At 39.8% G+C, this 23,384-nt stretch overlaps 1 protein-coding gene across 1 annotated transcript in view; it reads right to left on the bottom strand.

The window, feature by feature from the left end:
* Window positions 1-23,384, bottom strand: part of Poln (DNA polymerase nu) — a 202,889-nt gene that overhangs the window by 31,113 nt on the left and 148,392 nt on the right. Inside the window, exon 23 of the mRNA XM_046423887.2 lies at window positions 1,198-1,280. Coding sequence (XP_046279843.2) covers window positions 1,198-1,280 — 83 coding nt within the window. The remainder of the gene's footprint in view (window positions 1-1,197; window positions 1,281-23,384) is intronic.

Here is a 23,384-nt window from a genome sequence, read left to right as displayed (position 1 = left end):
CCATTGTCTCCACTGAGCTCACTTCTGGTGTGTCTTCCAGACACAGTGTGCACAACCAGAACATTCTCAAAGGTCATCAGTGTGCTCAGTGAGTATTACGTGCCTTCTTTATGCCAGGCTATGAGCAAAACCCTCTAGGCTCCTGTCCTCTGGAGCTCATGGTGAGTTACACCTGAGACCTTGAGCAGATAAGAAAGTGCAGAATTGGCATCTCAGTGCCACAGTAAAGGCTCTGCCTATGCTGGAGGCCATGGGCCAGCAGGAAGCAAGTTGAACCCACTGGAACCTCCCCAGTGGAACTTTAGATGAGACCACACTCCAGTCAGCACCCTGATTGCAGCCTGCAAGGGATCTAGTCCCTAGACCCATAAAAACTGTGAGGGGATGAGTGGGCGTTGTTTTAAGTCAATGTGTTTATGGTAACTTGTTACTCAGAAATGGGCAACGAATAACAGTGGTGGGGGAAGGCTGAGGAGGGAGTCAGGGGAGAGCTGCATCTGTCTCCTAAAGGAGATGTCTGCAGAGCAGAGGGCAAGCAAGAGAGCACTGAGGATGGAGGAGGGCTCCGACACACCCACGTCAGGGAGTGGAAGGAAGGATGTCAGGGAGTGGAAGGAAGAGGAGGAGAGTGGGAGAGAGCAAAGTGCGATTCTGCTGGGCCCTGGGGCGGCTTGCAGAGGCGGCAGGGGGATGCCCAGGTGTCTGGCCTCTAGCCCCTCTCCTTCCTGCCTGCTGCCCCTGAGGCTGGCCCCAACTCCTGGCCTGAGGCTTGGCTCTGTCCTCTGTTGGGGGCTGTCTTTGGCTGCTGGCCCAGCTGGATGAGTTCTGTTCTGGGACAGATCAATGAGTGCTGAGAAGCGAAAACAAGACAAACCAGGCCCCATTTGAGGTAGCTGCACTCTCTAAAGCCTTGGTGTTTGTGTGTGGAGGAGGATCCCAAGCATGACAATGATGCCTGGTGTGGCAGTGTGCTGGTACCTGCTGTCTCCCCTGACAGTGTTGGCAGTGACACTGTGATCTGGCAGTGTGAAATGGTCTGACTAGTGCTGGGTGACACCAATGTCACCAGTGTTTGTGTAAACAACATACAGGGACTCTCAGAGTGGTTTCTCTTAGACATGGCTGTACTTAAATATAGGTACACAGTCATCAAGCTCATAGGTGACCCCAAGACCTAAACCCCTGCCGTCAGCCCACCTGCTCCATAGACCACGGAGTACACCACCTTCTTGGTCTGCTCTCTGTCTGCGTACGTCACGTGCTCCATGGGAATGTCCTTCCTGTATGGAAAGACAGCCTGGGTCAGGCATAGTTAGCACTGGGTACAGAGAAGGCAGCTGGGATCTTGGCTGGGCTATGACTGTGGCTGCTGTAGTCCCTTGCAGGATTGGACAGTCAGCCTCTGCATTGGTCTCCCAGAGACAGCAGGGTGAGCCCTGCCTTGGGGTTAAAACATTCAGATAGAATTAGGATCAACTCTACCTCTGACTGGCATACGAACCACAGCAATCTCCAAAGATTAAAGCCGAGACAGCTGAGAAGCTCAGTGTTCTGCACATGCCACCAAGGGTCACTCCTCCCTGCCTGGGCATCCCCCAAGGACAGGCAGCCAGCTCTGTTTGCTGCTCTTGCAGACATCCTCAGCATCTACACCAGGCTTCCCTAATGAACTGAGCACAGATTTAGGAGCCAAAAGGGGAAGAGAGACAGAGCCAGAGCCAGAAAGACAGAGAGGAAACCTCTCCCAGTGTTTGTGAGTGGGTCTGTGCTGGGCCCGCTTCCCTGCATAGCCAGGGGGTTCCCAACGATGCCTCAGCCTTCACTTCCTCCTTGCACTGAGCTTCAAGACCAATCTAAGGTAAAAGGTCTTTTCCAAGCATGGGAGCTGTCTTGGACATGCAGGAGGCCTTTTAGATTTCCCAGCATTCACAAGCGCTTTAGTATGGCCTACTTTCCCAAAGAATGTCTCTCCCTGGCTTTTCCTCCAGAGCGTTCAGTGTCCTATTGTTTGCTTCAACTATGATTATTTTGCCTACCACTTTCCTGTGCCAAATGGGTGTGAGTTAGGTGAGACAATGACAAGCACCTGGACCAGTCCTCCAGGCAGCCCTGGACTCATGAGAAGAGACACACATGCCTCTTTGAGATCAAGGCAAGCTCCGCTCCCTCTGGAACCAAGGATCAGGTCCTGAGTGGAGGTGGGACAAGTGGATACTTCAAAGCTCTCCTCACACTCTCTAGCTGCCTTTTCTTGAGTCAGGTCTTGCTGGGGAAGACCTTTGCCTGTTCTTCAGAGAACTGACAAACTTTGTTCTGGCAGTCTCTGCTTGATGTCTGTGTTTCTGAAGGGGACAGGCCATGGAGCTACCTCCTGTACATTTTCGCTGATGTCTAGGGCGTAACAGATACTCACCACCTGGTTTCTAAGTGCCCATGTATACGTAGTGTCCCCCCTTTTCCAGTTGTGGCAAGCTCTATTGCCCACTTGTTTCTCTCACCCTTAAATTTGCTATTGATAAATACTGAATGTAGATAGGAAGCAAAAAGCCAAAATGTATACAGGCTCAGAACATGTGTCAGCTCCTACATGACACTCCTTAGCCATATTTCCAGCCTTTATTTTAAAAATACCATGCATGCTCTAAATCTGCTCCCAGGAAACACTCTGCTGATAAATGTATTTAGAAATCCCCAGCACCAAAACAAACAAAAAAACAACAATAGCTTCCCTCCAGGGCTGCCGGCCACAAGAGCAGACAAGGCCTCAAAGGGACCAGCTGAGAGCACAGAAGGAAGTAAGGAATCTGAGCAGGGCACACCCTGCCAGACGGTAGCTCTGATCCTTCCTCAGAATGACAGACGGGGCAGGACCATCTCTAAGGAAGCTCCCCAGAGTCAGACTGGCAGACTAGCCAACAGCACACTCTGATAACAGAGGATGAACTCTCTTCTTGGGTACATATGGTCATATATTAAATGCAGAAAAAAAAATTGCAAAATGTAGAAATGTTAACATTCTCTGATCACAGTGCAATAAAACTAGGAACAAAAACTAAATGAGCCCTTCCATCTAGAAATAAACCAAACCAAAACCAAAAACAAAAACAAAAAACTTCTATCAACCAACTTTTGTGTGAACAGAAATATAAACAGAAATTATATTGTTTCCAATAAAAACACTTTATATTAGAACCAATCATTCCTATGTTACTAAAAATGAAAGAAAAAAGTAAATAAACTTAGTTTTCAGTTCAAAAAAGGAAGGGAGAGAACACGTAAACAAACCAAAAGAATATGAAAGGAAGGAAATTATAAAGCTAGAATAAAGACAGGAGCAGAGGGTTGTGGCTATGGCTCAGAGGTACAGCGCTCACCTAGGATGCATGAGGCACTGGGTTCCAATCTCAGCACCACATAAAAAATAAATAAAATAAAATAAAGCTATCTTCATTTTCTAGGCTCAGAAATAATTTATACAGCATACAGACTATTTGATTCCTAAGCCTATAACTAAAAATAAATAAATAAATATTAAAAAAAAGACAGGAGCAGAAATTAGTGATGTCAAGAACAGAAAGACATAGATCAAATTAATAAATAAATGAAATCCTGGTTCTCATAGAAATAAAATATACAATCCATTATCTAATTTTATCAAAAAAGGAAGAAAGTTTGAATGATAAAATAAGAAATAACAAAGAAAGGTAATTACTGACATAGAGGAAATAAAGACCTTAAAAGTTATTTTGTAAAACTTTATATGAGTAAATTTGAAACCCAGGTTAGATGAATAATACCTGAGGAAAATATAGCTATAAAAATTGATCTCAGCCAGCAGCTCTGGAGGCTGAGGCAAGAGGATTGTGAGTTCAAAGCTACTCTCAGCAAAAGTGAGATGTTAAGCAACTCCAAAAAAGTGTAAAATTGGGGTGGGGATGTGGCTCAGTGGCTGAGTACGCCTAAGTTCAATCCTGAGTACCCTCCCCTCAAACTGACCTCAGTATAGATGAAAGTTAAATAGTCCAATGTCTATAGAAAATAGAGAAAATATTTAAGGAACTACGCTACAAAAACAAACAAACTAACAAAAACCCATCCCAAATAGTTTCATATGGGATTCGATCAAACCATAGGAATCAAATTGTCTCTATGCTGCATAAATTATTTCTGAGCCTAGAAAATGAAGAAAAAATTTCCATTTTTCTTTTATTAATCAAGTATAACAGTTATATCTAAACATGGTAAAGAGAGTATCAGTATAAAGGAAAGTACCAACTGATACCTCATGTGAATATTGATTGATGTAAAACTTCTGAACAGGATACCAGCAACAGATGCCAAGAACACAATGAGAAGCCTCGCTCCCGGCCTGAGGCACCAAGGAGGAGGAGCAGAGCAGTCCCTGCTGACAGGGTGGGGGAGGCGGCCAGCTGCACTGTGCTCCCACCTACAAACCCAGCTCTCCACCTGCTGCCACCTAGAGACAACAGCCAGGACTGGGAAGATCGTCACCAAGGTCCCTGCCAAGGAGAGACATCAGCCAGGACTGGGAAGACCGTTACCAAGGTCCCTGCCACCTAGAGACAACAGCCAGGACTGGGAAGACCATCACCAAGGTCCCTGTCACCTAGAGACAACAGCCAGGACCGGGAAGACCCACACCAAGGTCCCTGCCACCTAGAGACAACAGCCAGGACCGGGAAGACCCACACCAAGGTCCCTGCCACCTAGAGACAACAGCCAGGACTGGGAAGACCCACACCAAGGTCCCTGCCACCTAGAGACAACAGCCAGGACCGGGAAGACCATCACCAAGGTCCCTGTCACCTAGAGACAACAGCCAGGACTGGGAAGACCCACACCAAGGTCCCTGCCACCTAGAGACAACAGCCAGGACTGGGAAGACCCACACCAAGGTCCCTGCCACCTAGAGACAACAGCCAGGACTGGGAAGACCCACACCAAGGTCCCTGCCACCTAGAGACAACAGCCAGGACCGGGAAGACCCACACCAAGGTCCCTGTCACCTAGAGACAACAGCCAGGACTAGGAAGACCATCACCAAGGTCCCTGTCACCTAGAGACAACAGCCAGGACTGGGAAGACCCACACCAAGGTCCCTGCCACCTAGAGACAACAGCCAGGACTGGGAAGACCCACACCAAGGTCCCTGCCACCTAGAGACAACAGCCAGGACTGGGAAGACCCACACCAAGGTCCCTGCCACCTAGAGACAACAGCCAGGACTGGGAAGACCATCACCAAGGTCCCTGCCACCTAGAGACAACAGCCAGGACTGGGAAGACCATCACCAAGGTTCCTGTCACCTAGAGACAACAGTTAGGACTGGGAAGACCCACACCAAGGTCCCTGTCACCTAGAGACAACAGCCAGGACTGGGAAGACCCACACCAAGGTCCCTGCCACCTAGAGACAACAGCCAGGACTGGGAAGACCCACACCAAGGTCCCTGCCACCTAGAGACAACAGCCAGGACTGGGAAGACCCACACCAAGGTCCCTGTCACCTAGAGACAACAGCCAGGACTGGGAAGACCCACACCAAGGTCCCTGCCACCTAGAGACAACAGCCAGGACTGGGAAGACCATCACCAAGGTCCCTGTCACCTAGAGACAACAGCCAGGACTGGGAAGACCCACACCAAGGTCCCTGTCACCTAGAGACAATAGCCAGGACTGGGAAGACCCACACCAAGGTCCCTGCCACCTAGAGACAACAGCCAGGACTGGGAAGACCATCACCAAGGTCCCTGTCACCTAGAGACAACAGCCAGGACTGGGAAGACCCACACCAAGGTCCCTGTCACCTAGAGACAACAGCCAGGACTGGGAAGACCCACACCAAGGTCCCTGCCACCTAGAGACAACAGCCAGGACCGGGAAGACCATCACCAAGGTTCCTGTCACCTAGAGACAACAGTTAGGACTGGGAAGACCCACACCAAGGTCCCTGTCACCTAGAGACAACAGCCAGGACTGGGAAGACCCACACCAAGGTCCCTGCCACCTAGAGACAACAGCCAGGACTGGGAAGACCATCACCAAGGTCCCTGTCACCTAGAGACAACAGCCAGGACTGGGAAGACCCACACCAAGGTCCCTGTCACCTAGAGACAACAGCCAGGACTGGGAAGACCATCACCAAGGTCCCTGCCACCTTGAGCCAACACTAGGACTGAGAAGACCATCACCAGGTCCCTGCCATCTAGCAGAACAGATAGGACTGGGAAGACCAACACCAAGGTCTCTGCGGGCCTGGTTACATAGAGGCAAGGGATTGCTAACCTGCAGGAATGCTACAAGATTTTCTGGTGAAAACTTTATATCTCAGATCCACACTGCTGAAGAGGAAGACACAGGAACAACATGAAAGAAAGGAAGATGATACAATAATAGAATCCATTGACAGCACAGTAGCAGAGATGTCAGATAGGAGTTTAGATTGTATATAATTATAATGATCTGCAAAGCACAGAATAATAAAGCAATTACAGGCAGCAAATTGATTACTCCAACAAAGAGATACAAGAGGAAATACAGGTAGCAAAAATTTCATCAAGAAAGAGAAGGAGACACTGAGGAAAAGAACCATACTAGAAATCTTTGAAATGAGGGAAACAATAAACTAAATAAAAAATTCAATATAAAGCATCACCAATAGACCAGACCACTTGGAAGACAGAACCTCAGGCAATGAAGACAAAATATATAATCTTGAAAATAAAGTTGACCACACAATGAAGATGGTAAGAAACCATGAACAGAACCTCCAAGAATTATGGGATAACATGAAAAGACAAAATCTAAGAATTATTGAGATAGAGGAAGGCACCAAGATATAAACCAAAGGAATGCACAATATCTTCAATGAAATAATATTATTATTGATTTCTGTATATTGAACCATCCTTGCATCCCAGGGATGAATCCTACTTGATCATGGTGCACATTTTTTTTGATGTGTTTTTGTATCCGATTCGCCAGAATTTTATTGAGGATTTTTGCATCTAGGTTCATTAGAGATATTGGTCTATAGTTTTCTTTCTTTAGGTGTCTTTGTCTGGTTTTGGAAGAGTGTATTTTTTTAATATTTTTTTTTTAGTTTTCAGTGGACACAACATCTTTATTTTATTTTTATGTGGTGCTGAGGATCGAACCCAGTGCCTCACAGGTGCTAGGCGAGCGTTCTATCACTTGAGCCACAAACCCAGCCCATAGAGTATATTTTTTGGCACATTATACATACATGGAGTATAACTTGCGTTCCTGTGGTTGTCCATGATGTGGTGTCACACTGGTCACATCTTCATATGTGAACAAAGGAAAGCTATGTCCAGTTCCTTCTACTGTCTTTCCTCTTCCCATCCCTCCCTTCCCTTCATCCCCCTTGTCTAATCCAATGAACTTTTATTCTTCCCTCCCCTCCTCATTGTGTTAGCATTTGTATATCAGAGAGGACAACAAGAATAAATTTGATTACACTCCTCCCACACAACAAAATACCAAATCTTTGCATGGCATAAAATAACATAAGAAAAGTCAAAAGACAAACCCTAAACGAGGAAAATAGTTGTAACACATTTCACAAAGGAGAGGCTAACACCTCTCACATACAGTGAAATTTTAAAATTTGAGAAAACAAAGACCAAAACAAAATTCTTATGGAAGAATGGGCCATATACACAAATAAAAATGCTAATAAAAAAGGATATTAGAAAATTATCTATATTAGGTCAATCCAAAATGAGGCAATTCTACAAAAGAACTGACTTGAACTCTTCAAAAAAGCCAACATTCTGAAAGCCAAAGAAAGGCTGAGGAGCTGTTCTAGATGAAATATAAGACAAGACATGATTCGAAGCTGGAAACATCTGCTATATGGATATTTTGGGACAATAAGTCAGGTTTTAACATGGCCTGCATATTAGATATTAGCATTGTATCAATGTCCACTCCCCTGCACTCAACAACTGTTACAGGAGATATGTCACTATTCTCAGAAAATAAAAGACCCGAGCACTTACAGGTGAGGAGTTATGATGTCTGTAACTTAACCTCAAAAGGCACAGCCAAATACTATTAAATACATGAATATAAATTTATATAAAATAATACGTATGTATCATGTATATTTTAGCGTTTAATATATATTTAGATATGTAAAACACTAACACTCTTACTTGAAAACTACTACTAAAGAGCTAACATCTTGACATGTGACAGACTTGTATAATCAATTCAGCTTTTGTAAATGTTTGGCTTTTGTTTGTAAATCAGAAAGTTAAAACAAAGTTGGTAGGTGGTTTTCTTCAAATCCTGGGGAAGGGAAAGATTCTAAAACAAGTCCCCCAAAATCCTAAACATATAAACAAACTCACCTACCTTAGAGTCAGGAACTCAGTTCTTTAAAAACACAAAGAGAAAGATATATCCATACTTGAGGCTAACATCCAGATTTAGAAGGACTCCTACAAATCAATAAGGCTGACAGACAGACAGACCCTAATATAAAAATAAATGAATTGTGAGATTATATTTTATAAGAGAAGAAATACTGCTAACTACACCCACCAGATTGGCAAATGAAGAAAAATGGTCTGATAATCTCAGTTGTTAGAGAGAATATGGAGAGATGGCAATTATTTTGAGAAACAGTTGTACAGTTATAATAACTATTTTTTAATGTTCTTATCTGGTAATTATAGCATCTCTGTCATGTCTAGGTCTATTTCTATTGATTGATTTTTTTCCTCCTAGTTATACATAATATCTTTCCTCCTTTAGATGCTTGGCAATGTTTTTTTTTTTTTTTTCATACTGAGGATTGAACCCAGGGGTGCTTAACCACTGAGTCACATCCCCAGCCATTTTTTATATTTTATTTAGAGACAGGGTCTCACTGAGTTGGTAAGTGCCACCATACCTGGCTTGCAATTTTTATTAATGCCAGACATTGTGACTTTTACATTGTTGGATACTAGATTTTGCTGTATTCCTTAAAATAGTTTTGGACTTTGTTATGGAATGTAGTTAAATTACTTGGGAACATGGTAATCATTTAAAGTATTAAGTTTTGTTGGGAGGGGCCCAGAGTAGCCTTTGGCTTAGGGTAAATTCTCTACTAATGGAGACTACTCCTGCCTGGAATGAGGTCTTTTACCCCAGTTGATGGGAAATGAACTATTTCTGGCACTACGTGAGCTTGGTAATTATTTGGTTGCTACTTCCCAGTGGTTCTTTCTTCTCACATATTTTAAGATCAGGACTCAGCCGAAGTCTGGAGGGACCCATCTGCAGAATCCTCTCCATGCATTTCTTGTTGTCTGGACCACAGAGAAATGAGCCTCACAATTCTAGTTCTCTAGTCTCCTTGGACTCTGATATAAATCTACAGTGTAGAGAGATCAATGGGATGTCTGGATTTCCCTTCCTTGTGCTTCAGCCCAGAAACTTCACCAGGTAGGAAGACTGGGGTCACCTGGTTTCCCTTCTCTAAGGGGTTGTGGTCCTAGATGCCTGCTGTACGATATCTGAAAACCGTCGTTTCATCTGTCTCTAGATGCTAAGAGACGGTAAGCCTGCCTTTTTTCACTCCATCATGGCCAAAGTCCTTTGCTTGTTGTCTTTCCAAGTGAGGCAGGAGAACTAACATGAAAGAGCAGGTAAAACTCCTGTGTACCTGGAGGCCCCTCTTGGTGACCACAGGGTACCTCACCCCAGAGTGGCTATTCCATCTCACTGTAAGAGGAAGCAGATGATTTATATGCCATAAAAGTCTTCTTTGCATCCTGTCCATCGCCTCAGGGATGGATGTAAACATCACTGTTCTCTTGCTTCCAGGTATGACTCACAACAAAACAAATGATCTTGCCTGCAAGGATGGAAGTCTCCAGAGATCCCAGGCTGGTCCTGAAAGGAAAGGGATGGGGCTCTCCCTAGGCTGAGTGCCACTCAGCACCAGACACGCTCAGCCCAGGCATGGCCTGCCAGCTGCTCTCAGGTGAGCTGCTGTGGGGTGGTGGCCTCTCACACCTTGGGTGCTTTCTTTTCTTAAACTGCCTGTGTACAGACTTCACCTGACCCATCTTCTGATAGCTCGTGATGAAGAATGGTGGAACTGAGTGATGTCAGGGAATGGCTGGCATGTTCTGGGAAGAGGAGTTCACGCACAGGCGTTGGGAGCACATGATGGTCTAAGCCCAGCACCATGAGGAAGCAGATATGTAACCCATGACCCCAGGTCACCCCTGCTTGCTTACAAATATCAGCAACATTCTCATAAGACAAGTTCATAAGGGGCCCTGGGTGAGGATATCCACTGTGGTGGTATTTGTGGTGGCAGGTGTCAGAAGCAGCCTGCATGTCCGTTACCAGAATGGACAGGTAAAAGGGAGCAGAGGCATATGATGGGGGTGCAGGTGCTTGGAATAGGCGGAGAAATGGACAGGGTGGACATTGGCAATGTGACAGTCTAAAAAGCAAAGGATCCGTTGGGAAAAAAAATGAAATGAGAGGAATGACATCTATAAGACAAGACCATTTCTTTTTTTAAAATATATTTTAAGTTGTAGATGGACACAAAATTTTTATTTTGTTTATTTATTTTTATGTGGTGCTGAGGATCAAATGAGGCAAGCGCTCTACTGCTGAGTCACAACCCCAGCCCGAAGGCAACACCATTTCTATCAGTTAAAATTATATGCACACACTGGGCTGGGGCTGGGGCTCAGTGGTGGAGCACTTGCCTAGCACATGTGAAGCACTGGGTTCGATCCTCAGCACCACATAAAAATAAATAAAATAAAGGTACTGTGTCCAACTACAACTAAAAATTTATTAAAAATTATATGCACATAAAATAATATAAACACCTGTCCATGGACTGAGACCGCTGAAACCGTGAGCCCCGCAAAAAAACCTTTTCCTCCTTAAAATTGTTCATCAGCTCTTTTGGTTACAGTAGCAAAAAAGCTGATTAAAACACCTGAAGAAAAGATTAGTGAATGGAAGATAGACAAAAGAACTGAAGATCAGACAAAATACCAGACTGAGATGTAGATAAAATAGAAAAAAAGAAAAGAGCATAAATAAGAGACGCATGGAACATGGTGAAAATCTCTAAAATAGGTCTAGCCTCAGTTCCAAAAGCAGAGGAAGAAGAAGGGAGTGGAAATTTTAAAGAGAAAAGGACTAAGAAGTTTCTAAAGCTGATGAGAGACACATGTAAAAGAAACACCACAGATCACAAGACACAAAGTACCCATCTCTGCATGACATAAAATTACAAAAAAAACAAAGAAAAAAACCACAAAACAGATAGAAAAATTATTGATTCCCTTCAAAGAAACAACAACACAAGTGACAGTGACTTCTTAACAGAAATAATGGAGAAATTATACAAGTTTTAATGTGTGTCAAGCGTTTGTTCCATACAATTCTGGTATGGAGCAATAATGTGAAAAACTTTTGAAATTATACAAACTATGCTTAATAATTTCTGTTAAGAATTGGTACCACTATACAATACCTTTTTTCCTTGTATTAAATCTTTTAAATACTGGTTTCATTAAAAAAAAGGAAAATAGAAAAAAATAACTATCAAGTTCAAATTATCTCTATAGTAAAAATACTCTTAAAAATAGAGATTAAGGGCTGAGGTTGTGGCTCAGTGGGGAGAGCACTTGCCTCACACATGTGAGGCACTGGGTTCGATCCTCAGCACCACATAAAAATGAATAAACAAAAAAATACATTGTGTCCATGAATAACTAAAAAATATTAAAAAAAATAGAGATTAAGGGGCTGGGGTTGTGGCTCAGTGGTACAGCGCTTGCCTGGCATATGCAAGGCCCTAGAGTTGGATCCTCAGTGCCACATAATAATAAATAAAATAAAGGTTTTGTGTCCAACTACAACTAAAAAATAAATATTTGAAAAAATAGAGATTAAATAAAAACATTTTTAACATAAGCAAAAACTGAGATAATCTGTCATTTACACTAAAAGAAATGTTAAAGACAGGAGAAAAATAATTCCACTGCATGGAGATACAGTAAAGAATAAATGGCAGTAGGATAAGGAAAAGTTAAAATGAATATATATATATTGCATGAAATATATCATGATGTTTTTTGTAGTTCAGAAATACACGGAATTAAAATATTTTACAACAATGGTACAAAGGGCAGGAGTGGGAGATAAATGGAGTGAAGTGTTACATAATATTAGAAGTGGTAAAAGCACAACTTCACATGAGATTTTTATCAGTGAAAGATGCTTGTAGTAATCTCTAGGATAAATTATTTTTGGTACCAGGGATTGAACACAGGGGTGCTTAATCACTGAGTCACATTCCCAGCCTTTTTTATTTTTTATTTTGAGACAGGGTCTCACTTAATTGCTTAGGGCCTCACTAAGTTGAACTTCCAATCCTCCTGCCTCCCTCAGGTTCCTGATTCACTGGGATTACAGATGTGTGCTACCATACCCAATTCTAGCATAATTTCTAATTGAAAAGTGAAAGAATGCAAACAAAGTAATAAAAGGAAAATAAAATAATAAAAAAAAATTAGTACAAAAAAAGGCAAAGGGGGATAGAAAAAGGAACACATAATAGTGGGACAAATTGAAAACAATAGTAAAAGGAGAAATTAATACCCAAATGCATCTGTAAAATTATTAACATAAAATACTCCATTTAAAAGACAAAGATCATCAGGTTGCATTAAATTTAAAAATATTGCCTATAAAAGCTATATCATAAATATAAGCATATAAAAAGACTGATAGTAAAAGGATGAGAAAAGATATATGATGAAAACACTAACTGGAGAAGCCCTTGTAGAAAATATCAAAGAAGACTTAAAGATAAACACTACTAGAGTTGAAGAACATTTCATAATGATATACTATTTATTGTAAAAACAATAGTTTTATTATCTTATTAGGTTTGAATATATGTAGAATTAAAATGCATAATTATCAATGGCACAAAAACTGAGAAAGGGTAAAGAGAATTTAAAGGTTCTAATAGCAGCATTACTGGGGAAAGTGGTAAAAATACTGATATATATTAGACTGTAATGAGTTGACGATTCATGATGTAATCTGTAAACATGAAAAGACAGCAGAACCAAAAGCTAATAGAGGGGAAAAGGAAGGCAAGAAAGAGGAGAAAATAGCAGATAAAATGGGAAGCATACATTAAAACAGTACAATAGCAGATAATGAAAAGAAAATGATAGCCAGACTGGAGAAAAAAAACAAAATCCCATTTTCTTTTAAGAAATTTAGCTTTCTATATTTTTTTAAAAAAATAAATTTATTTTTATTTATTTATTTTTATGTGGTGCTGAGGATCTACCACTGAGCCAAAATCCAGTGAGCCACAACCCCAGCCCTAGCTTTCTACATTTAATGCAATTATTTTTGTGTTTTTGTTATCCTGTTCATTTAATGTAAGGGCACAGAAAAATTAAAAGTATAATAAGAAGATGGCAAATCTCTACACAATCTCTAACCAAAAGAAATGTTATTTAGCTTATATCAGAAAAATAATAGTTGTAAGTTTACATATGCCTAATAACATAGCAAAAAATTTGACACAATCAAAAGGAGAAAGAGACAAATTCATGACCATAATGGAGTGCGTGTGTGTGTGTGTGTGTGTGTGTGTGTGTGTGTTGGGGTTTGAACCCAAGGCCTCACACTAGGCTAGGCAACTACTCTCCCACTGGACCAAAATTCCAGCTCCCATAAAGGGAGTCTTCAGTTCAACTCTCTAATAACTATCAGAACAAGCCCATGAAAATTAATAAAGAAGATGAGCAAAACATTTAACAAACTTGACCAAATTAACATATAGAATTCTGTACCCAACAATAACAGAGTCCACATTTTTCTCAAATGCACCAAAATTTTCCTCATGTTAGTTCATGAAGTCATTTTGGACACATTTGAAGAAATAGAAATTCTAGAGAATGTTCTTTGACAAAAGTGAGATTAAGCTAGAAATCATCATCATTAATAATAACAACAAAAGCTAAAATATCTCCACTTTTGGAAATTAAGAATTGTACTTGTAAATAGCCTTGTGTCAAAGAAGAAATCAAATAGAGAATTTGAAAATACTTTTAGCTGAATGATAATGAAAGTAGACATTATAAAATGATGGGATATGGTTGTCTTAGTCAGTTTTGTGTTGTTACAACAAAAATAACTGAGACTGGATACTTTATAAATAAAAGAGTTTCATTTGGCTTATGACTCTGCTGACTAGATGTTCCAAACAGTATGGTACTGACATCCTTGTGAAGGTCCTTCTGATTGCATCACAACATAGAAAAGAAGCAGAAAGAGAACCTGCTGTATGTAGGGGAAAAGCATATGCGGTGGCCTTGCTTTATGACAGTCTGCTCTGTTGAGAAGTAACCCACCCTTAAAGACCAGTATTGATCCCCTCAAGAGTGGTGAACTCATCACCTATTAACTTTCCACTGGGTCCCACCACTTAAAGGTTCTAGCACCTCAACACCACCACACTGGAGACCAAGCTTCCAGAACATGAACCTTTGGCAGCCAAACCATATTCAAACAGCTGAAGTCTTGCTTAAAAAGAAAATTATAGATTCTTTGAATCCATTTCTATGTTTCCAGTGGTAGATCTGGATCCCCAGGCTTCTGTGCTACACAGGAGCTGAAAAAAAAAAACTACAGAGGGGACACTAAGCATACTGAAAGCTAGGAAATGGCCTCTTCCACCGCATCTGGCTCTCGAATTTTTTTCTAAAGCCATTCTATGAGCCCAACAGAGGGTGAAGGAAATCCATTGGATTCATTTATTAAATTCCAGAGTCTTGAGACGCGAGGAGGAAGCCCGGCGCCAGCCCAGCCTAGACTGGAGGAGGAAGCCAGGCCCCGCCCCACCTGATAGTCCCGAGGAAGCCCATCAACCCTTAAAACCCATCAAAGGGGGTGTGGCTACCAGCACGGTTCTGTGGCTGGTCCAGGTACCCGGTTTCCAACTCCCCCACCCTTAGCTGCGATAACTCAAAATATTTCCCACAAGCTTTGGGGGGTTGTAGCTATCAACGCAAAACAACAACTGTATAGGCACCTGGTTTCTACCTCAGAGACTAGAGTAGGGAAGATACAGGTGGAATCTCATGTCCTTTCACACTGGCTATACCCACCACCCTGAAAACAGAGGCTCAAGCTAGGAATAGACAATGCCACCTACTGGAAGCAAGGGAAACAGAGTTCTGAGAGACTTTTTTTTTCTCTTTCTCTCTTTTCTTCTCTCTCTTCCACAACTTCAACATATGTGAAACCAAGAACTGTGCATGAACAACCAAATTACCAAAGTAATATAATATAGAGGAATTGCATATACCCCACCTTTCCCACATTTTTTTTCTTTATTTCTATCTTACTTTCCTTTTCCTTCTCTCTTATTTCTCTTTTCTTCCTTGTTATTTTTTTCTTTTCTTCATTCATATTCCCTCTATCCCACTTTCAATCTCCTAACTTTTGCTATCTATACATAGGATAACTATCTAAATACAGATAGGAGGTTGAGTCTATACATTCTTCCATAAATTACCAGTCTATTGGTTAGAGTTCTCCAAAGGTGCTAAGTTAGTTTAACCTCATACCCTCACTCCTTTCCCTCTAAGTATAACATCCTTCGTCTGAAATTAAGTTTTCTATATGCCACCAGATATGGTATGCCTTTTATGAAACTAATGACTATATTCTTAAATAATAATTAAAACCAATATCTATAGACTTAGAATGTAACTATAAATGTATTAATAATGAAAACTTGTGCTTAGATGATGTACTGTTGATATTGGGAACTGTTAACATTGTATTTCTCCACAAAAGAAGGATTTTGGAGCTATACAAGAACAATACAAATATATAGGGGGAAAACCATTAACACAACAGTTTCACAAAGCTAGAAAGAATCATGAGCAGTATGAAAAGACAAGGAAAGAAAGGACCACAAACAATACAGGTCAATTCAACTTTAGATGAGGTAATATCTGCAGCTGATGGAATGTCAGATAAAGAGTTCAGGATATACATGCTTCAGATGATCTGGAGTCTCAAGGAAGACATTATACAGCAAATTCAGACAATGAAAGATCACTTTGACAATGAATTACATAAACAAATCCAAGAAGCAAAAGATCAACTGTATAGGGAGATAGAGGATATAAAAAACAAACAGAAATCCTGGAAATGCAGGAAACAATAAACCAAATTAAAAACTCAAATGAGAGTATTACCAGCAGAGTAGAACTCTTAGAAGATAGAACTTCAGACAACGAAGACAAAGTTTTTCAACTTGAAAAGAACATAGACAGCTCAGCGAGAATGTTAAGAAATCATGAGCAGAACATCCAAGAATTATGGGATAACATTAAGAAACCAAACCTAAGAGTTATTGGGATACAAGAGGGTATAGAGGTCCAAACCAAGGGAATGAGCAATCTATTCAATGAAATAATACAAGAAAACTTCCCAGACTTAAAGAATGAAAAAGAAATCCAAATACTAGAAGCCTACAGGACACCGAATGTACAAAATCATAAGAGATCCACACCAGGACACATTATAATGAAGATGCCCAACATACAGAATAAGGAGAGAATCCTAAAAGCCACAAGAGAGAGGAAGCAGATTACATTTAGGGGTAAACCAATCAGGATGACGGCTGATCTTTCAACACAGACTCTGAAAGCTAGAAGATCCTGGAACAACATATTTCAAATGCTGAAAGAAAAAGGGTTCCAACCAAGAATCATGTATCCAGTGAAATTAAGCTCCAGGATTAATGATGAAATAAAAATCTTCCACGATAAACAAAAGTTAAAAGAATTTGCAGCTAGAAAACCAGCTCTTCAAAACATCCTTGGCAAAACATTACAGGAAGAGGAAATGAAAAATAACAATGAAAACCAACAGCGGGAGGTAGTACAGTAAAGGAAAAACTATTCAAAGAGGAAAAACAAATCATGTTAAGTTACATACATAATCAAATATGGCTGGAAATACAAACCATGTGTCAATAGTAACCCCAAATGTTAATGGCTTAAATGCACCAATCAAAAGACATAGGCTAGTAGAATGGATTAAAAAAAAGATCCAACAATATGCTGCTTACAGGAGACTCATCTGACAGGAAAAGACATACACAGACTGAAGGTGAAAGGTTGGGAAAAATCATACCACTCATATGGACCCTGGAAGCAAGCAGGGGTGTCCATACTCATATCAAATAAAATAGACTTCAAGCCAAAGTTAATCAAAAGGGATAAACAAGGACACTACATACTGCTCAAGGGAACCATACACCAACAAGACTTGACGATCATTAATATATATGCCCCAAACAATGGTGCAGCTACGTTCATCAAACAAACTCTTCTCAAGTTCAAGAGTCAAATAGACCACAACACAATAATCATGGGAGATTTTAACACACCTCTCTCACCACTGGACAGATCTTCCAAAACAAAAGTTGAACAAAGAAACCATAGAGCTCAATAATACAATTAATAACTTAGACTTAATTGATATATACAGAATATACCACCCAAAATCAAGCAGATACACTTTCTTCTCAGCAGCACATGGATCCTTCTCAAAAATAGACCATATATTATGTCACAGGGCAAATCTTAGCAATTACAAAGGAGTAGAGATACTACCATGCATTTTATCTGGTCATAATGGAATGAAATTGGAAATCAATAATAAAATGAGAAAGAAAAAATCCTACATCACATGGAGATTAAACAATATGCTACTGAATGAACAAAGGGTTACAGAAGACATCAAAGAGGAAATTAAAAAATTCTTAGAAGTAAATGAAAACTCAGACACAACATATCGAAATCTCTGGGACACTATGAAAGCAATACTAAGAGGAAAATTCATTTCATGGAGTTCATTCCTTAAAAGAAGGAAAAGCCAACAAATAAATGACCTCACACTACACCTCAAAGCCTTAGAAAAAGAAGAACAAATCAGCAGCAAATACAGTAGAAGGCAAGAAATAATTAAAATCAGAGCTGAAATCAATGAAATCGAAACAAAAGAAACAATCGAAAAAATTGACAAAACTAAAAGTTGGTTCTTTGAAAAAATAAATAAGATTGATAGACCACTAGCCACGCTAACAAAGAGAAGAAGAGAGAGAACCCAAATTACTATCTTATGGGATGAAAAAGGCAACATCACAACAGACAATTCAGAAATACAGAAGATAATTAGAAATTATTTTGAAACCCTATGCTCTAATAAAATAGAAGATAGTGAAGGCATCGATAAATTCCTTAAGACATATGAGCTACCCAGATTGAGTCAGGAGGATATAGACAACCTAAACAGACCAATATCAAGTGAGGGAATAGAAGAAGCCATTAAAAGACTACCAACCAAGAAAAGCCCAGGACCGGATGGATATATAGCAGAGTTTTACAAGAACTTTAAAGAAGAACTAATACCAATACTCTACAATCTATTTCAGGAGATAGAAAAAGAGGGAGAACTTCCAAATTCATTCTATGAGGCCAATATCACCCTGATTACCAAACCAGATAAAGACACCTCAAAGAAAGAAAACTACAGACCAATATCCCTAGTGAATTTAGATGCAAAAATCCTCAATAAAATTCTAGCAAATCGGATACAAAAACATATCAAAAAGATGGTGCACCATGATCAAGTAGGATTCATCCCTGGGATGCAAGGCTGGTTCAATATACGCAAATCAGTAAACGTTATTCACCACATCAATAGACTTAAAGATAAGAACCATATGATCATCTCGATAGATGCAGAAAAAGCATTCGACAAAGTACAGCATCCCTTTATGTTCAAAACACTAGAAAAACTAGGGATAACAGGAACTTACCTCAACATTGTAAAAGCTATCTATGCTAAGCCTCAGGCTAGCATCATTCTAAATGGAGAAAAACTGAAGACATTCCCTCTAAAATCTGGAACAAGACAGAGATGCCCTCTCTCACCACTTCTATTCAATATAGTTCTCGAAATACTGGCCAGAGCAATTAGACAGACAAAAGAAATTAAAGGCATTAAGATAGGAAAAGAAAAACTTAAATTATCACTATTTGCAGATGATATGATCCTATACCTAGAAGACCCAAAAGGGTCTACAAAGAAACTACTAGAGCTAATAAATGAATTCAGCAAAGTGGCAGGGTATAAAATCAACAAGCATAAATCAAAGGCATTCCTGTATATCAGCGATAAATCTTCTGAAATGGAAATGAGGAAAACTACCCCATTCACAATATCCTCAAAAAAAAAAAAATAAAATACTTGGGAACCAACCTAACAAAAGAGGTGAAAGATTTATATAATGAAAACTACAAAACCCTAAAGAGAGAAATAGAAGAAGATCTTAGAAGATGGAAAAATATACCCTGTTCATGGATAGGCAGAACTAACATCATCAAAATGGCGATATTACCAAAAGTTCTCTATAGGTTCAATGCAATGCCAATCAAAATCCCAATGGCATTTCTTGTAGAAATAGATAAAGCAATCATGAAATTCATATGGAAAAATAAAAGACCCAGAATAGCAAAAGCAATTCTAAGCAGGAAGTGTGAATCGGAGGTATAGTGATACCAGATTTCAAACTGTACTACAGAGCAATAGTAACAAAAACAGCATGGTACTGATACCAAAACAGGTGGGTGGACCAATGGTTCAGAATAGAGGACACAGAGACTAATCCACAAAATTACAATTATCTTATATTCGATAAAGGGGCTAAAAGCATGCAATGGAGGAAGGATAGCATCTTCAACAAATGGTGCTGGGAAAATTGGAAATCCATATGCAACAAAATGAAACTGAATCCCTTTCTCTCACCATGCACAAAAGTTAACTCAAAATGGATCAAAGAGCTTGATATCAAATCAGAGACTCTGCGTCTGATAGAAGAAAAAGTTGGCTCCGATCTACATATTGTGGGGTCGGGCTCCAAATTCCTTAATAGGACACCCATAGCACAAGAGTTAAAAACAAGAATCAACAAATGGGACTTACTCAAACTAAAAAGTTTTTTTCTCAGCAAGAGAAACAATAAGAGAGGTAAATAGGGAGCCTACATCCTGGGAACAAATCTTTACTCCTCACACTTCAGATAGAGCCCTAATATCCAGAGTGTACAAAGAACTCAAAAAATTAAACAATAAGATAACAAATAACCCAATCAACAAATGGGCCAAGGACCTGAACAGACACTTCACAGAGGAGGACATACAATCAATCAACAAGTACAAATGCTCACCATCTCTAGCAGTCAGAGAAATGCAAATCAAAACCACCCTAAGATACCATCTCACTCCAGTAAGATTGGCAGCCATTATGAAGTCAAACAACAACAAGTGCTGGCGAGGATGTGGGGAAAAGGGTACTCTTGTACATTGCTGGTGGGACTGCAAATTGGTGCGGCCAATTTGGAAAGCAGTATGGAGATTCCTGGGAAATCTGGGAATGGAATCACCATTTGACCCAGCTATTGCCCTTCTCGGACTATTCCCTGAAGACCTTAAAAGAGCGTACTATAGGGATACGGCTACATCGATGTTCATAGCAGCACAATTCACAATAGCTAGACTGTGGAACCAACCTAGATGCCCTTCAATAGATGAATGGATAAAAAAAATGTGGCATTTATACACAATGGAGTATTACTCAGCACTAAAAAAATGACTAAATCATGGCATTTGCAGGGAAATGGATGGCATTAGAGCAGATTATGCTAAGTGAAGCTAGCCAATCCCTAAAAAACAAATGCCAAATGTCTTCTTTAATATAAGGAGAGCAACTAAGAACAGAGCAGGGAGGAAGAGCATGAGAAAAAGATTAACATTATACAGGGACGAGAGGTGGGAGGGAAAGGGAGAGAGAAGGGAAACTGCATGGAAATGGAAGGAGACCCTCATTGTTATACAAAATTACATATAAGAGGTTGTGAGGGGAAAGGGAAAAATAAAAATAAAAAAACAAGGGAGAGAAATGAATTACAGTAGATGGGGTAGAGAGAGAAGATGGGAGGGGAGGGGAGGGGAGGGGGGATAGTAGAGGATAGGAAAGACAGCAGAATACAACAGTCACTAGTATGGCAATATATAAAAACGTGGATGTATAACCGATGTGATTCTACAATCTGTATATGGGGTAAAAATGGGAGTTCATAACCCACTTGAATCAAATGTATGAAATATGATATGTCAAGAGCTTTGTAATGTTTTGAACAACCAATAAAAGAAGAAAAAAGAAAATTTAAAAAAGAAAATTATAAACTTAAATCCTTATTAGGAGATGAATAAAGTCAGAAAATCAATGATCTAAACATCCATCACAAATAGTTAGAAAATGAAAGAACAATGTATAAGTCTAAAGTAAGTAGGAAAGAAAAAATAAAGAAATTAGTAAAATAGAAAAATAATAAAGAGATTTAACAAACACATAACTGGCTCTTCGAAAAAAATTGATAAAATCTATAAATCCGTAGTAAGGTTGAATAAGAATGAAAGAGAAGGCACATGGGCCTGGGGTTGTGGTGGTAGAGCGCTCTCCTAGCATACCAAGGCCCTGGGTTCGATCCTCGACACCACATAAAAATAAAAAAATAAATTAAAGATATTGTATCCAACTTCAACTAAAAAATAAATATTAAAAAAAGAGAGAATGCACAAATTATCAGCACCAGGAATGAAAAGGGAATATTACTACAGACCCTACAGTCATTAAGATGATAAAAAAAGAGAATAATATGAGCAACTTGATACCAGTAAGTCTGGAAATTTAAGTGTAATCTGTAAAATTACTATAAAACATAATAAACCAAAACTGATACAACAAGCAATAGACCATCTGAACAGCCTCATTGTCTGTTGAATAAGTTGAATCCTGCAAAGAAAATTCCAAGCCCAGGTGATTCACAGATAATTTCCTCAAAATAAATAAACTCACTTATAAAGAACTCTTCCAGAAAATGTAAAAAAGGAAGGAACACCTCCTAACTCAAAAGTTTAAGAAAATTAAAAGAAAGAAAAGTAGTGGCCACATTGCTTCTATAGATTTAGAAGCAACATCAAATCAGCAGAAGAAAACATGATCTAGTCAATGGGGAAAAAAATCAAACCCAGTACATTGAAAATATTACATAAAAGTACAAAAAGAGCTTGTGCCAATAATCATAATAAATATATACAAGTTAATTAACCAACTAAGATAAAGGAATCTATATATTGGATTTCATATTTTTAATATCATATAAAAATAAAACACACTGAAAGGTGAAAATAAAAGGGTAGGAAAGGATATACAAGGCAAATATGCTCCAAAAGACATCTTAATATGTGTAATATGAAGTTGCCATTTAAAACTTCATAGTTTTCCAAATAATTTCAACCCAATATAGATTTAAAATGTCAAATTATTAAGCATGTTTCTATATGTACCTCAACCTGTTTTGGGTATCATATTAGCTTTTCATTCTATAACTAAATACTCGAGTCAGCTAACTTTATAAGAAAAAGAGTTTTATATAGTTATGGATGCTGAAGGTCCCAATGGCATAGCATAGTCTCTGGTGAGGTTTATAAAAATATTTTGAGGCATAAATTAGGTGTTTATATGTTTATGATAGATGTATCTTGGTTTTGCTGTTTCTTTTAACAGAACATAATTTCCTTATTTATCCTTCATGATTTCTTCTTGGTTTGAGAACAATGACTCAGTGGGGCCAAGTACAACCTAAGGGAGAGGAAGGGGCTGCAAGTGGGAGGGTCATGAAGTCAACATGTTTACACAGTAGCCAAGGCTTCTCTCCAGCACACCACCCCAGCCACCAGCAACATGAATCTAGCCAGGCCTCCATCTGCCCACACAGATGGCGATGACAAAGATGAAAGAGCCAGAGGGTTCTCTCTATAGAAATTGAGGGTCCCAACCAGCTTCCCACAGGATCCATGCTGCTAAACCCAAGAGTCGCTCTTCAGTCCTTCAGGTACCTCAAATATCCGTGAAGAAGACCTGTCACACACTGTTCATCTGTGCTTACTCAGCAAACGCACTAGAGTGAACTCAAGCCCCTCTCCCTTTCTTTTATCAGGAGTAATTAATCTTCATGGTTCTTCTTTTGCTTTCAATGCTAACAAATGAAATTCCTGAGTCTGTCCTTAAAAGTGCAGTCTTCATAATAAAAAACACTGCCCAAAGAAGAGATGAAGACCGTTGTGAGCCAATCATCAGCTGGTAGTCTGAAAGTTTGTCCACAGACCCACCCTGAACAGATGCTCAGTGGGG

This window comes from Marmota monax, unplaced genomic scaffold (genome assembly GCF_021218885.2).
Source record: "Marmota monax isolate L192 unplaced genomic scaffold, Marmota_monax_Labrador192_F-V1.1 WCK01_AAM20220418_F8-fsc00009, whole genome shotgun sequence".
NCBI lineage: Eukaryota > Metazoa > Chordata > Mammalia > Rodentia > Sciuridae > Marmota > Marmota monax.
Note: the sequence above shows the minus strand (reverse complement) of the source record. Positions and strands in the feature narration are given on the sequence as shown.